At 45.2% G+C, this 15785-nt stretch overlaps 1 protein-coding gene across 1 annotated transcript in view; it reads right to left on the reverse strand.

Moving 5' to 3' along the window:
* Nucleotides 1-727: 727 nt before the first annotated feature.
* LOC146174624 (multidrug resistance-associated protein 1-like) overlaps nucleotides 728-15785 on the reverse strand; it is an 86074-nt gene continuing 71016 nt past the window's right edge. The window contains exons 21-29 of the mRNA XM_084583797.1: nucleotides 13804-13969; nucleotides 13218-13417; nucleotides 11878-12004; nucleotides 9203-9304; nucleotides 7917-8063; nucleotides 5607-5765; nucleotides 4315-4481; nucleotides 2690-2884; nucleotides 728-1006 (exon numbers count right to left, since the gene is read on the reverse strand). Of these exons, the coding sequence (XP_084439923.1) occupies nucleotides 895-1006; nucleotides 2690-2884; nucleotides 4315-4481; nucleotides 5607-5765; nucleotides 7917-8063; nucleotides 9203-9304; nucleotides 11878-12004; nucleotides 13218-13417; nucleotides 13804-13969 (1375 nt within the window). The 3' untranslated portion in view covers nucleotides 728-894. The remainder of the gene's footprint in view (nucleotides 1007-2689; nucleotides 2885-4314; nucleotides 4482-5606; nucleotides 5766-7916; nucleotides 8064-9202; nucleotides 9305-11877; nucleotides 12005-13217; nucleotides 13418-13803; nucleotides 13970-15785) is intronic.

Raw genomic sequence — 15785 nt, forward strand, 5'->3', positions numbered from 1 at the left:
TGATGTTTAGTCATGACAAATGACTAATACTAGTTATAGAAAACCTTGCCTTTTTTTGTACTAGCACTCTAAAAGGCAAGTAAACTAGCTGGTGAAAGGCAGTGATTTTTAAAACATACCTGCGACAATTCTGTGCAGCAGGCAAATAGGTTTTATAAAGTGCACACTGCGATGATAGAGCACTATTTTTCCGCCCACTCTTCATTAAGAAATGTTATGTTTGTTCATTCGTGACGTCTATTTAGTCGTCCGCTCATCCTAAAGGTGGCGCTGGCTACGCGTCACAAGCGCGATGTTTTCAGTTAAGGGCTTCTATGTGGGCGATGCTACTAATACAATCACCTAACCACTGCAGTTCTACATTGCATCCTACTTTTCTTTCCCTCTCACACTCTTACAGTTGCACTGTCGAAGGACAACCCAAGCCAAGAAATAGGGCTTGTCAGCTGATATGAAATATTTAATTTCCGCGATTACATTTCAGCCAGGGATATTGAAAAGGTTGTGTACCTGTCAGTTTTCCTACCGATGCGAATATAAATTGCAGTCATGATTAAATAATTGAACGTTTGAATTGAAGTATTAACATGCTGTGGCAACCGTAACTTCTGAACTCCTCTAATACTTTTGAACTGCACTACTTTCGGTAGCTCCTCGCAATTAAACGTGGGCAAAAGATTATTGGTCACAGGGCATGCACATTTGCTTTTTGCAAGAAACTGCACAATCAAGCCGGAAAAGCTTTATTATGCCAATCCAAGGCACCTGGTGTAAAAGCGTTTTGCAAGCGCATAAAAACACAGGACGGAAGAACGAACGTGAACATTAGCAAGGCCTAACAATAAAAACAAACGCCTAGGGCGACAGAAGCACAGAGTCCGCAGCTGTCAGCTATCAGACGAGATTGGCGTCCTTGGCCAGTTGGTAGAAGACTGACGTTTCTTGCTTGAGCAGCTCGCGAGGTGCATCGAATTCCACGATATGACCGCGGTCCAGGACCATGATCCTGAAATAAATGAATGCGACAGGTCACGCTTACATTTAAAAGGCAATTTTGCCAACTAGCGGCACACACAATTATGACACCTATATGACGTCACAAGGCGAGTTTCTTACACACTACCCAGCGCTTCACCCCATAAGACGGCAAAGCCCAATTGATGTACGCAATGTGGCACTTACAGCTGGACGCGAAGGCTGTACGTAGCAATTGATTTTGATGTGATTGCATTAAAGCCTGCTCCTGTTCAAAATCCGATGTCATCATTGAGAGCAAAAAAATCTTCGACGTGGTTCCTGGCAGGTACTTCGATATAAATGCACGTTTCTACAGCTTGCTTAAACAGGGGCTTAATGCTGTCGCTTGTGACCTTAGCAGGATTCGTGGCAGCTTAAGACCATAAGCTAATAAACTTGTTCGATATTATGGTCATTTTTTTTAACATACACCAGCTACAATGCTGTAGGAAAATCACCATTGGATGTATTGGAGTTTTACTGCACTGTGTCTGTATTCAGTTTGCGTCGTTATCTTCCCGATTTCGAGCCATCTGAGTGGTGGAAACGCTGGAACCAGGTGAGTGACAAGCTGGCATTCCGGTGTTTCCACGAATCAGTTGACTCGAGGTCCGGAAGATAACGACACTTTCTATAAAGGCGCAAACGTGGAACACTGCCCCTAGCGTAGTTGGTGTAAGTTAAAAAAATGGCACAGGTTAAGGGACCGCTAATATGTAGCGAGCGGAAACTACATGCATACGTACGAGGAACCACAAATGGTGCCACAGATCGAAGCCTCTAACGCTATGTATGCATCATACTCTTAAGGTCGGGGCTTAATTCTCCTGTATAATTTCTTGCTGTAGTTTGTATCCTTTTTATATAATGGGACACCGTAATGTTTACCACAGGATGAACCAGTTGAAGCGAACACGACAGGCGGTTAGATGAACGCAAGTGGACATTATTGAAGCAACAAGGAGGTTTAAGAGCATTTGTATAGCCCAGTCTCCCTTTCCAACGGGGCGAGTTATGTGTGCAGCCGCTAGATAAGCGCCGGATAAATACTGCTGGTTCCAGATTCTTGGCAGCCGGAACGGCGTCCAGGCCTCATCCAGCAGCCTGAGAAGCTACGCGCGAGTTTTCCAAAGCCTTCGACAAGCATCTCTATGGTTAACAATGTCCAATTGCTGGTCTTGGGCGCATAACACTCGTACCTGAGAGACTACGGTGTCCGCACACTCCTGTGCGGCTGGCAACCGTTTTAAGCAGGACATGTTGGACTATATGGAGGTTCGCTACGCTGTGCACAAAGAGCTGCGCTTATAGTAGGCTTGAATCAGAGCTGCTCATGTTTAAATATTAATGAAATAATGCATAGGAGGCCGCCGCTACAGTTTTAAACTTTTTTCTCTCTGCGCACAATGCATGCTGGAATCCTCAGAAAGGCGATCAACTTGTTGTATTAACTCATAGACACAGATGAAATAGGCTAAGGCGAAAACAGTTAAAGAAAAACCATCTATAAGCAGAAGATAGAGCCTCTCCGAACAGTGTTTTACCTGCCAACCGACAAGTTTTGTGATGGGTCCGTCTTTACCTGCTGCAATAAACCTTAATTTCACAAAAAGCACATGATCCGCCCAGACGACCCTCGAAGCAAAACATCTGAGCCAAAGGCAAGACTCGCCTGTCGTAGTCGAGGACTGTGTTGAGCCTGTGCGCAATGGTGATTATGGTGCAGTCTGAAAACTCTCTACGAATGGTGGCCTGGATGAGGTCGTCGGTCTCCATGTCCACGGCAGCCGTCGCTTCGTCCAGGATTAGGATACGAGACTTGCGCAGAAGGGCTCGAGCGAGGCACACCAGCTGGCGCTGCCCAACACTGCGCCGTACATTAAGAGCGATTTAGAAACTTCAGAGGAATCGCGTTCAGTAAACATGACTCTTGAAATGCTGTAATTGCAAACTTTTCTGCTTGTCTGTAAGCAAGGGGAACTGGGAAAACGACAACTTCCAACATGTCTCTTGTTTCAACGAGGCGGAATTGACGTTTGCAAAATGCCGTGAAGAAAAATTTGCGTTTGCTTGCCACCAAGTCTAGATCGTTTAGCATCCTCCGACGTGGTAAGTTATAGACACGGGTGGCGCTTATGGGATGAAGTAGAGTGGCGCATTTCGCTCATTAGAACAGAAATTATCGGAAGAGGGGAATAGTTTTGAGGTTTCAGTACATGAAGCACCGCACTCTAGAAATCACCTGCAGTGTAGAAATCTTGTGTGAAGCCATGAATGAGGCTGTACAATTTCTCAACGCGGAAACAGCTAAGCGGTAGCCATCCCCCATAACCCCAACTGTGCCTGTCGCTTTCACTGACATGACGACGTTATACCCGTGTTACACGGGTAGTTTCAACTGCCGTTCAGTTAAATCACAGTTCAGCGTTTTAACTGATGTTGAACTGAACGGCAGTCGACTGTAGTTACACGGAACATATCGCGAACTTCAGTTGACCCCCAGAATCACGTGATCCTCCACATGCAAGCAATTCTGACTAAAAGAGTGCTTTAGCTTTCATATATAAATTACTTCGTACAACATTTGCACACTTTCTATTATTAAATTGCGCATTCAGCACGCGTTTACTTTTTCGAGTATGGAACAAATGAACTCGACACAAAGCCAAGTCAATTTATTTAAGGCGCGTCTGGCTTCGCTGCTTAATTGCTTTTTTTTTTTTTGGTGCCGCTTCGCGCGCTTGTGTTTTGACACTCGTTTGGGTATTTAAAGTTGCAGGCTGGGACTTGCGCTAGCTAGGGCAGCAACCTTTCATGTGATATTAGAACGCACAGCGGTTGGAAATGTCGCCGACTCGGTGAAAGCGGCGCGTTCGCTGACAGCCACCTCGTCAGTTGACTGGTTCAACTGGGACCGCCGACCTCAGCTTAACTGAATCGCAGTTGAGATTTCAACTGCAGTTGGCGCTGCCGTGTAACATCGCTAACTGCCGTTCAGTTCAACTGACCGCCAACTGAACTGCCGTTGAAAACGCCCGTGTGACAAGGGTATTAGTGTGGTTGGCAAGCAGATTCTCCCTATACTCGTCAGGAGGTAGCCAGCCAAGAAAAAAGAAACTGTATCGTCCGTCCAGTCTATTAAGTGAACATGCTTCGAGTGTTTGTGCTTGAAACTGCAATTGACCAGCTGTCTCGACACTATACAAGATCATGGGTTAGTTTCTAAACTCCATCCCTTGTCAATTATTAACTTTTGTCGGCCTGTTAGCGGGTCGTTGCAGTGCTAAGTTCGAGTACCTGATGTTGTCCCCGCCTTCTGTGATGTTGTGCTCGAGACCTTTCTCCAGACCATTCACGTATTCCTTGAGGTGCGAGTGTTCCAGCGCTTGCCACAGCTCGGCGTCGCTTTTGTTGTCGAAGGGATCCAAGTTAGACCGCAAAGTACCGCTGAACAGCACAGGGTCCTAAGAAGGGAGAAATCGTTATTGATGATGATTGATTGATTAATTGATTGATTGTATTGACGCAACGTCATCTGGAGCCAAAGAGCTTCAAACACAAGGTAAGAGGTAAACTCAGGTCAATAAAATGTGCGTGGTGTGAAGTTAGGTGATAGAACCTTTGCGTACTTACCCTACAATTTCTTTCCCGGTGTATAATCTCTAAAAAAAGTGGTGTAAATGGCCTAAAATTTGATTTGTAGTGTATAAATTGCAGAAATTAAACTAAGACATGTATACTTGAAAGCCTAAGATGTCGCAGCAACATTTATCCACGAGTAGACGGTAAAGCGCTTTAAAGTTCATTAAATAGAAAGCTCAGTCATCTAAGGAAGAGAAACTGGCTGGAGGCGGCGTCGGCAATGAATTCAGTAGAAAACGCCTACTTCTAATAAAAATTTACACTTTTTCGAAAGAAAATTGGATTGGCACCGAGAAAGATGGATGGATGGATGTGTGAGTATTTGACTCTTGTGAGAATCGGAAAAATTGCGCCTCCTTCGTGGTTCAAAACTCTGACTTAAAATTCAAACATAAATCCCCGCAAGCCAGTCCCCGCTTCTCAAGCAATGTGGTGCGGTCACATCCTTATTACCGAAACAAATACTTCATGGCAACACTATCTGAGCAGTATTGCAGCAGCAACGGTGACATTACAATTTCGGTCATTGGCATGAATTCGCTCCTTAGTCCAGCGTTGTTGCAGTTTTTTTTTAGGCCGGAAATCTTTGGCGCTGTGTCCTATGTGCTCATATTCTAGCTCAAGAATGTTGCCATGTATTTCGTTTAATTTACTCTTAAGCACACCAGCGCATTCTAGAACAGATGTCGATGAAGTAAAAACTAGGCAGCACTCCAGACCTCCCGCTAAACAACGCTAATAGCTGATACAGAACTTCGCCAACGACCTAAGAAGGCTCTAATAAAAAACCATCTCACATCCTAAAACGCTGCTATGCAAATAGTAACCCCGGACCACCCCTGTTACGTATAAAATGGCAGTTTAGAAGTTTTTCCTTCAGAGGCTCCTACTCAGATTTCTAGCGGAAAGTTCATAATCATGTCTTTACGAATTCGAGCGAGACTTGCCTGCGGGATGATGGTGAGCTTGGATCGTAGGTCGTAGAGGCCCAGATAGGAGATGTCTTGACCGTCGATGCAGATTGCTCCACCGGCTGCCTCGATGAGCCGGAAGAGGGACAGCGTGAGCGAGGACTTCCCGGCGCCCGTTCGGCCCACGATACCGACCTGGAGTGGCAAGAGGGTGGACACCGTCGTGGCTTTTTTTCAATTCCGTCTCGCAACATTAAAACACAGGATTTGCCTTTTATAGCAAGTATTTTTAGTGTTCATGTTTTCATGCTAAGTTGCACGCACCCTTCAGAATAGTGTTTACGAGGCTTTATACCCGCCACTAAAGGGTGCGCTTTCAGAATTTCAACATTTCCAGTTAAGCAGCCGCCTAACAAGGTGGCAGTGGTTGCCTTTTGAAAAACTAAGGTAATCACTAATAGAATCAGAACAACCTTAGACTGCAATCAAGCAAAGGATCAAGCAGGGTTTCGGAAACGGTACTCTACTATCGATCATATCCATACCATCAATCAGGTGACAGAAAGCTCGGAATATAACCAGCCCTTATACATAGCATTCATTGATTACGAAAAAGCATTTGACTCAGTCGAAACCTCGGCGGTGATGCAGGCATTGCGAAATCAGGGGGTTGATGAGCCGTACGTAAAAGTGCTGGAAGATATATATATATAGTGGCTGCACAGCAACCATAGTTCTGCATAAAGAAAGTAACAAAATTCCCATAAAGAAAGGTGTTAGGCAAGGAGACACAATCTCCCCAGTACTCTTCACAGCTTGTTTAGAGGAAGTATTCAGAGACTTGGAATGGGAGCAGTTAGGGATAAGGGTAGATGGAGAATACCTGAGTAATCTGCGATTTGCTGATGACATTGCCTTGCTAAGCAACTCGGGGGATGAACTGCAAATAATGATTGATGAGCTAGACAGAAAAAGTAGAAAGGTAGGCTTGAAAATCAATATGCAGAAGACTAAGGTAATGTTCAACAGCCTCGGGAAGGAACAGCAGTTTACATTAGGTAGCGAAATACTGCAAGTAGTAGGCGAATATGTCTACTTAGGACAGGTAGTAACGGCAGATCCGGACCATGAAAAGGAAATAAGAATAAGATTGGGATGGAGCGCATTTGGAAAGCACTCGCAGATTATGACTAGCAGCTTACCGGTATCGCTCAACAGGAAAGTATACAACAGTTGCATCTTGCCTGTACTCAACTATGGGGCTGAAACGTGGAGGCTAACCAAGAGAGTTCTACTTAAGTTGAGGACAACCCAGAGGGCTATGGAACGAAAAATGGTAGGGGTAACATTAAGAGATAGAAAGCGTGCAGAGTGGGTCAGAGAAATAACTCAAGTTACCGACATTCTAGTGGAAATTAAGAAGAAGAAATGGGCATGGGCAGGACATGTAGTGCGAAGAGAGGATAACCGATGGTCGCTTAGGGTAACAAACTGGATTCCAAGGGATGGAAAGCGTAGCAGGGGGCGACAGAAAGTTAGGCGGGCGGATGAGATTAGGAAGTTCGCAGGGGTCAAATGGATGCAGCTAGCACAGAACCGGGTTAAGTGGAGAAATATGGGAGAGGCCTTCGCCCTGCAGTGGGTATAATCAGGCTGATGATGATGATGATACTAAGCCAAACAAAGGGAGAGGAGCAGATCGTACTGGCTTGTGTCTGCCAGTAGGCCAGTGAACAGCGTATACAGGGCAACGCGTGCGCATCTCCTTTCGCGCTAATAACGCGCGTTTATACTTGGGTACCACCGCCAACATCATTTAAATGTGTTGCCGTTATTTGCACGGCTTCAACCTCAACCGCTGCCGCGCGTAAGGTAAGGCATCCAACGCGTTTCAAAAGTAATCTTTGCTCACATTCCTAGCGCCATTCTTATCATACACTGAGAAATAATAATCTGACGGTCAAACAAGAAAAATTGACAGGTATAGCAGAGGATTATCTCTGCAATACCCATGGAGAATGAATGTTTAAGGTCACTGAATATGCCTATTGAACCCTTCTTTGAGCCTTTTCATTGTTTTTGTAAGTCTTATGCGCAACAATGAACTCCAGACGCCAAAATTGGCGTATGAATGAAGATCGAACATTTAGTTAAAGAATACCCTTTTCAAAAGAGGTTATAAAAGCGCTCGCCATCTTTCATGATGAAATAATTTACGTAGTGTGGCCGAAATTACTCAACTTGATACGGCTTTATGCTTCGAATGTCTAGGCATGCAGCCCCTCCAGTCGGCCAAATATTAACTGGACCAGTCAGCATCACGGCATGAACCCGCGACGATCTTACCTTCTCTCCGGGACTGATATCGCAACTGATGCCCTTGAGGACGAGCTCGAGGTCATCCCTGTAGCGAGTCGAGTAGTTGTCGTACACGACTCGGCCAGCCGTAGGCCACGATTCGTGAGGCTGGAAGTCTGGCCTTTCCCACGGAGCCTGATCGAAATGGAAAATAAGAACACTGCACAAGCCACACTTGGATAATAACGGGAAATGACTTGGCGCAAGCTTGCATCAGCTGCCCGATATAATAAGAAACCTCGGACAAGCTACTCTGCTTTAGAGAGGGTTTGGAGAGGGCATACAACGCAGTTATGTTAGTATGCAGTACGTATAAATATCAGTGCGCAGTACGCACTATAATTTATGCGTCCCTGGCTCGATTTGAATGCCTACAACAGTGCAGAACCTGCAGTCGACTTCTGCAGTCTTTTTTCACTGTAGCTCAATCGCGCGCGCCCTTGACAATTGATGTTTTGAGTGAATATTGCTGCCAACACCTAACGTATTCGGCACAGCTATCGTACTTGCGGTTTACCGACTACGTAGACCTTCTCAAATGTAAATGGACTTAAAACGCTGCTTAGATGCGATAAGCGACGTCGGCAGCAGCGTTAACTTACCCTTACAAGGGAGCGCCAAAAACATTTTTCGCATAGGTTCTCAACAGCAAACAAAGACATGATAGTCCTTGGAAGTTCGTGACCGATCTTCTTGCAGTACTGGGCTGCAGCGGCAACGTACCTCACGCAATGGGCGACGCCATGAAAAGGGTGGTATTTTCAAATTTTACCCCGTAGCTACCAGAATAATGATAGGGGAACCGCATGAAGGTGAAACTCGATCAGTGGGAGTAGATTGGCATCGTTCAAAACCTTCCAAATTTAACTATGTCTAAAACAACCGCTGAGTAGACCATTTATCCAACCTGCGACTTAAGCACCCACATTAACCTATACGGCTACCAATGAAAAAGCCGTCTCGAATCCCCTGCCAAACTCGTATGCTTGTCTGGGATAGCGCACCTGGTAATGTACAGTACACGAAATAGCAAAGCCACGAAACACGAGCAGCAAAGTTAAAATACTTTCACAAACGGAGCCGCAACATTAGCGCACATATATTTGTCTCTGAAGGCGATACGACTGCCCACCACGTCTGTCTACTCCACCCGTCCTTGTCTTATTTTCCGCTCGTTTGTTGCTAATGAAACCACACCCATTTTCTCGGCCACCTTTTCATCGCGGGGCATAGCACGCGGTTCCTCGCAGCCAACCATGGAACTGTGAGCTCACCTCTTGTGGAGTGCGCGTGTACTCGAAGCAGCGCTCTACCGCCACCAAGTTGGTCTCTGTGTCAGACGTTGCTCGGACCAGCATGTTCAAAGTGGACGTCACCTGCGCAGAGAATTAAAGGGCTCAAGGTGCGCAAGATGGCGCTCGTGAATAATCGATCCATTGAGATGGCTTGCCAAACATATCGCAATGATAACTGAGCACTTCAGTGGTCAGATACGCAAGTGAAAATCATGATTCATCGAAACCACAGTTCTAGAATTTCTACCATAATCACTATGGCTGAGAGGGAGCTGTTGCGTTTTAATAGACAAGCAGATTTTCGTGTTTTGTGCTAGGTGAGGCATGAATCCCGCCTTATAAAATAGCTCAGAATAGATTTCACCGATGGTGGGCGCAAAAGACCTACACGTGCATGGGAAAAATGTTCACTAGCACGTAATAAAGCGAATGACAATTTCCTTATCCGTTTAGCAGGGAAAGCTTTAAAATGAAACGAATACTTCGAATGTCATGGCTCTATAATAACGGGATTTATTAGATCCTTCGCGGCTCAAAAAGGCATTTGTAGCGGCGCCCCTCAAGAACGTGCTTGACTGAATATGGCTGCTATATTAATATCTTACTGCGCTTGTCCATGTGCTGCGCGTTCCTTCCCAAGTATACATGCAGGGATACGAGGATACGTACAAGGAAACAAAGCTAGACTTGTCTGATCTTTTTTTTGTGTGTGTGTAGGAATAGCAAGACACAAACGTCTTTGGTACTATCATGCGCAGCAGAGCGGTGTCGACGCGCCTGACGTGTATGCGAAGTCTAAAGCGGCACCACATCTTATCACCCATTCTACTGCACGTCGCTGCAATAGACAGACCTGTCCTTACCCCATTCGCGTACTTGTTCAGTTTTGCGAGGCAAAAACAAATTGTTATCAGTGTCTCCCGTCGGTCAACATTTTGTTTTCTAGAGAAGAATTATACGCAGGAGATGCATCACACCAGGGAGGATATTAATGCCGAAGGCATTAGTCTCACGTGAGTAGTAACACGATTTTCAGCACAAAGCTCACGCATGTCTCGAGACACATGCGTGTTATTAAATTTTTTTTGAAAATAGAGCAGTATTCGAATGCCATTTCACGAGTTTTAACGCAGATCAAGTAACCTGAATGCAAAGAATAAAAGGTTATAGTTATTCAATTTAATTACCTAGTTCACGATCAGATTTTTGATGTGTTCTTTTGGCTGTATAACCTGTTTACAAAGCCGACAATTGTGTATTCATGTTCGTACTTTAACAATAAATTCGGAAACTGATTTTGAAGGCTCTGCACCTCATCTTACGTATGGTCGATAGCAACTTGCTTTTTTTCTTGATAGGAGCAACACGCGGGTATTATGGTAGATCCTAAAGACAGTCGGATATAGGGAGGATAGTGCCGTCTCAGCTATTTTATTACAGAACGCACTGCAGCAGGGAAGCTATTGTATGCCTTACCTGGCTGAAATTGAGAACTGCTTTATAAACTTGCTAAAACATGATGTTGCACTACACTTCACCCCAAGAAGCCATCCTACCTTCTCTGCGGAATGCTTTGGAAAATTTGAAACGCCGAAGCATGCTGCCTTCATAGCTACTAAAATCTCATTTGTGAGCACTTATGACTGGCAATGACTGGTGAAAGCTCTGGCGCAGTTAAATGCTCACTGCGGTTGTGGTCAACATGTACACCACTCAATTGAAAGAAAATGCTGAACGGAGAAAACATGAAAGAGCACAGGTTAAAAGGCAGAACTTGCAGCAAGAATTGCGCACACCCGATCCTTTGGCATTAGTTGCTTTCATCCTTTAATAGTCCAAATTTCAAAAATCAACACAGCAGCCGCTGCTGGAAAGCATCAGTGCTCAAGGCGTCTAATTTTCTAGAGATGCGGCCGGCTCAATGGGCTTCCAGAAACTAGTTAACAATATCTTCGTGCCCGTAACGCAGACTCTGCTTCCTATTACCTCTGAGTTAAATATGTGCATATCACTCAGCTGCATGGAGTTCATTATGGTCTGTGCAGTCTGTGGTCTCCCTCGAGCTCTTAGTTCTGCCCTAAATTTACAACATCGTTCACTAGCTAGCCTGAAGACTGCGCACAAAACAGCATTCAAGCTTTGACAGATAATAGTGCGGCTTTAAAACACGTCCTAGAACGCTAACCGTAAAATGAACAGAGGAAAGTCAAGAGTGACGGATGTATAATTACCCACTTGGCAGTTCGGCTATTCGTTAATAAACGGAGCAAAATACAAGAGCAAACAGGGCTGCCGCCTGTGCCACGAATCAGGGGCACGTTTACTTGCATTATTCAAAATTTGCCTATCGTATTCCACGTGACCTTTCCAGGATTACCAATAGCCCCACGTGCCGAGACTACTCACGCGAAAATGACTGACGGCTTCAGATAAAGCCCCGTGGTCGCAAGCTGCGAGCATGCCTGTCATGCCGGGACCAATCGGTGAGTGCGTAGTGTCGGTGCACGCGTTGCTTGTACTCTGGTAATGGTACACTATTAAAGATGTGTATTCATAGAATGTACGCTGCAACCGCTACATGATTGAGTTTGTCAACGAGCTCTCCCTTCCAAGCGCTGCGGCTGTGCCCGCACTGCCGGAAAAGAGGCACCTACCGTGAGTGCGTAGCTGACTGAGAGACCAGCGAGACCCGGCGATAGTGTCTCCCGGGTGAGCACCGCAAGCAGGGCGGCAATGAACACGATGCTGTAGCCAAGAAACTCCAGCCGAATGGCCAGCCACCTGGGTGCCAAAAAACAAGTACGGTCATACTTTTCACGACCACTGTCAGGGTATCGCCTTTCCTGACGCACCGCCAGGCTCTACGTTCCAGAGGGCGCCGATGGTAGGGTCAACTATAGCGCTCGAACATTACGAGTGATGACAGTTTATAGAGATTGGAAAACGCGATGTTGAGACGATAAAATGCATACCGATTCTCCAGGAGAGAGTAAAATGAGCTTTAAACAAGCACCCTATGGCAGAAAGTCGAGGTACATGAATTACTCGGGATAAAACCGCTGGTAATAGCTTTCCTGACCTTGAATGGTACATCAAATCTTGGCGGAAATATCAACACTTATGAGGTGCTCGTCAAGCCTGTACCAAAAAGGTTCGGTAGACAACAGGTCTCTTCCGCGAGTGCAAGTAATTTCGGTGTCTATCTAGATTTTACAGCTACAGTGGGAAAGCTGCTGAAGCAATATGTAGTCATATGTAGCCATAGCCAAAGTTCAAGAGTTTGAAAGAGTTATACATTGCCTATATGAACAATTGTGGAATCAAGTCCCACGATGGTTTGTGTATTTCTCCAAGGTGTTCTATGTATTAGTGGCGTCCCGCAGCCATATTTTTGGCCGAGATGATGCTGAACGTCTGATGACAATTAACCGAAAAACGAGGTAAGGAAATAATTGTATCGAAATAAAAGCTCCCAAGCATTAATTTCGCCTGCGATGACAATGCTATTAAATGAAATTGCACTGGCAGTATCAAAAAGCTTGCTTTACCAGAAATGCACTAGAATACACTGAAGAAATATGGGTTGGTGAAATGGTTACCTGCCAACGACGCCCCGTAAAAGAAATTAGAAATGAGTAGATGTGGGTTATTTGGTCGCGAACCTCTGAGTGCAAAACTTGCTATAGCAGATACAGGAACCTTGTGTAGTTACATCACGAAGGTAGTACAGAACTAAAGAGTACAAAACTGAACTGCAAAAACGCACTGCAGAATAACAGAAAAACTCATTACAACAAAACCACAAAATGATTAATAGTATTGTTAGCACGTTTCCGTTCTTTTTTTCTTTCTGTTCAGACTACGCGACGGTTGAAAGCTCGAGGTTGCGTTCCTTCACTGTCGTACGCCTGCGCCAAGAGAATAACTTCAGGGTACTCTATTCAACAACCAAGTTTATATTAAGTAAACGTCAATTCTTGGAGCCGCAGCTTACCGGCTGGCCGCAATGCTTGGGAAGAAGCTGCTGTGGTTGACGTCGGTCAGCTCGTTGGACCTGGCCACAAACCTCTCCTCGGCGCCGTACGCTCGGATGGAGCTGCCGCCAGACACCGTCTCCGAGAAGTGCACGTAGATCGGGGACCGCGAGATGGACTCGAGACGTTTGAGTTGGCGTGATGTGGCGATGTAGAATTTCTGCCCAGAGAGGGGAAAGGGGGTACGAAAATGCTCGTGTTGAGAAGAGTCCATATCTGCATACATTACCAACTTCGCATATGGGGCCTGATATAAAGCTTCTGACTAATTATAGAAATGGTAACCTCCTCTTATCTAAATTGGTCCCGCGCCTTGAACCACGGAGTCCCTCATTCGACACGTGTAACTTCAGAATGTTGAACTCCTCAGCTGCTACTTTATTTACCTCTACAATGCATGTTCACAAAGCCCTGTCGAGCGTACGCTCGATCTAGTCTCAGTGATGAGCAATCTACAGATTTATCAGCATGGTTGGCTGAACACAAACACAAGTATGATAAAGAAACAGATCGCTCGAATCTTATAAAGGAGGTATTGCTGATCACCTGAACAAAGTAGTAGATGATGAGAAGAGGAATGACCGCAGCCAGGAAAATTGGATTTTCCATTGAGATCAGGATGAACGACACAATCGTTCTGAAGAACTGCATCATAAGCATCCTCAGGTTGAACCTCAGTGTCACATCGGCAGTGTCAATGTCCTTCGAAAACCTGTGACGAAAGAAAGTGGTTGCTTTGACTACACCATCAAAGTGGCCAGCTACGTCAGTTTCAACAGCCAAGATTCAATTACGCAAGGAGCAGGCAGCCTCTTTCCATTTTTTTTTTACTTTTTTTAATGAAAGCAATGTCGTGCTTTAGAAGCCTTACTCCATACGTTGAGTAGATTGTCCATTGCTTCTTAATCGTATTATTCTTGTAGACGATTTTAACCTCGCAGAATGACTCCTAGGAATCTTGAACTAGAATAGTTTCTATATTTACTTTTTTATTTTTTTCAGAAGATAGGCCAGGACATCCAGCTATATGGTTGTTCTAAACCGCATGAGCCAAAATTCCGAGGAATGAGAGCTAAAGGGCCTGCGCTATTGCTTGTAATAATAAAGGGAGGAATATCCGCACAGAAATGTATTGCACCAGAGGAAAAAAAAAAAGGAAATGCTCTGCAGGAGCGCATTGTGCGCAGTTCCTTTCGAGTGCAAATTAGCTGTGGTTTAGCTTGTGGTTAAACCTGGAGTTACGCGAGAGCAATCAGTATGGCTACGCTTAACTTCAGCATGACAGTAGGCTTTGCTGTTGCACATAGTGGTTTACTCTGTGGTTTCAGCTCTAATTATGCCATAGGGGAATTACTTCACGTATGAGCGCCCCTTGCCTCTCGTCGTTGACCATTCCCATTCGGATGTAGAAGATTTCTAAGGGTTTATGTATGGGCCTAGCTGTTTTTCTAATGATGGTTCTTTTACATCTCTCAGCATCCTATTCTTTCATCCCGTTGTCCTCTTCAATGTCCATTTTAATTAGCCTTTATCCCGCCTCATCTCGACCAACCTGACAAGACATTGGCTAATTTTCTCTATTTGCTGCCCTGAACGTACTAGATGTGATCACTGTGCACTGTCCTTCGTGGCCACACCACAAATGCCTCCAAGCTACCTATCTTAGTCATTTAAGTATTTCGAAACCTGCTTTCTCTGGCTACATCCTGACCGCTATCGCCACCACCTTGTCAACTTACCGTCTTTGCCTGAAGGGTGCTCTCCCATCACACTGCTATCCGGACGCGTCTAAATCTTTTCCATCCTGCCACTGCTCGCATCCAGCAACTAAGATTATTAGTCTTGAGGTTCTGTGCAGCCACGTCTGTTGCAAAACATCACCGCTCGTGAGTATCCAACAAAGGGTACCTTGAGCTGCTTATACCATTTTCGCGGTTCTCCATGGGGCCAGCAGAGCATGAGCTAAGTTTGGGCTAAGCTTAATTCATCGATTCCTCAATACTTTCTACAAGTTTTAACATTAAACTAGCTGATAATTTTAATGTAGTAGCAACATCAACAATTATCCGGTTTATGGCACGAGCAATTGCAGACGTTTAACGTGGCTACACCTAGCATAACATGCGAAGGCCCTAGTTTGATGTAGGTTCTCTTGGTAGATAGGTGTACTGAACGTTGTTACCATCTTCTTGCCATTGATTGCCAGGAGCATCTGCGTTAGAGAGACTAATGTATACTGTTAAAGTTGCCAAGATCGATATAGATATAAGGAATCAACTTTAAGCACACACCACGAACGGGCCTGCGTGGCCTGGAGGCAGCGTGTTCAACTCAAGATCGAAGGATCCTGGAGGGCTGAGTTCCTATCCCACCCTCTCCTAATAGCAAAGCCCGTGAAGGCGTTGCCAATTCGGGCCAATTAAGGGACGCACCAGATGATAAACGCTCCTAAAAGGCTGCTGGCAGTGCTAACCTGAGACTACAGAGCTTTCTGTATTTCTATTATTGCGCACCATCGTTCGCGTGGT

The sequence above is a fragment of the Amblyomma maculatum genome, chromosome 11 (assembly GCF_055883805.1).
Source record: "Amblyomma maculatum isolate TAMU_Amacu chromosome 11, ASM5588380v1, whole genome shotgun sequence".
In the NCBI taxonomy this organism is placed as follows: Eukaryota; Metazoa; Arthropoda; class Arachnida; order Ixodida; family Ixodidae; genus Amblyomma; species Amblyomma maculatum.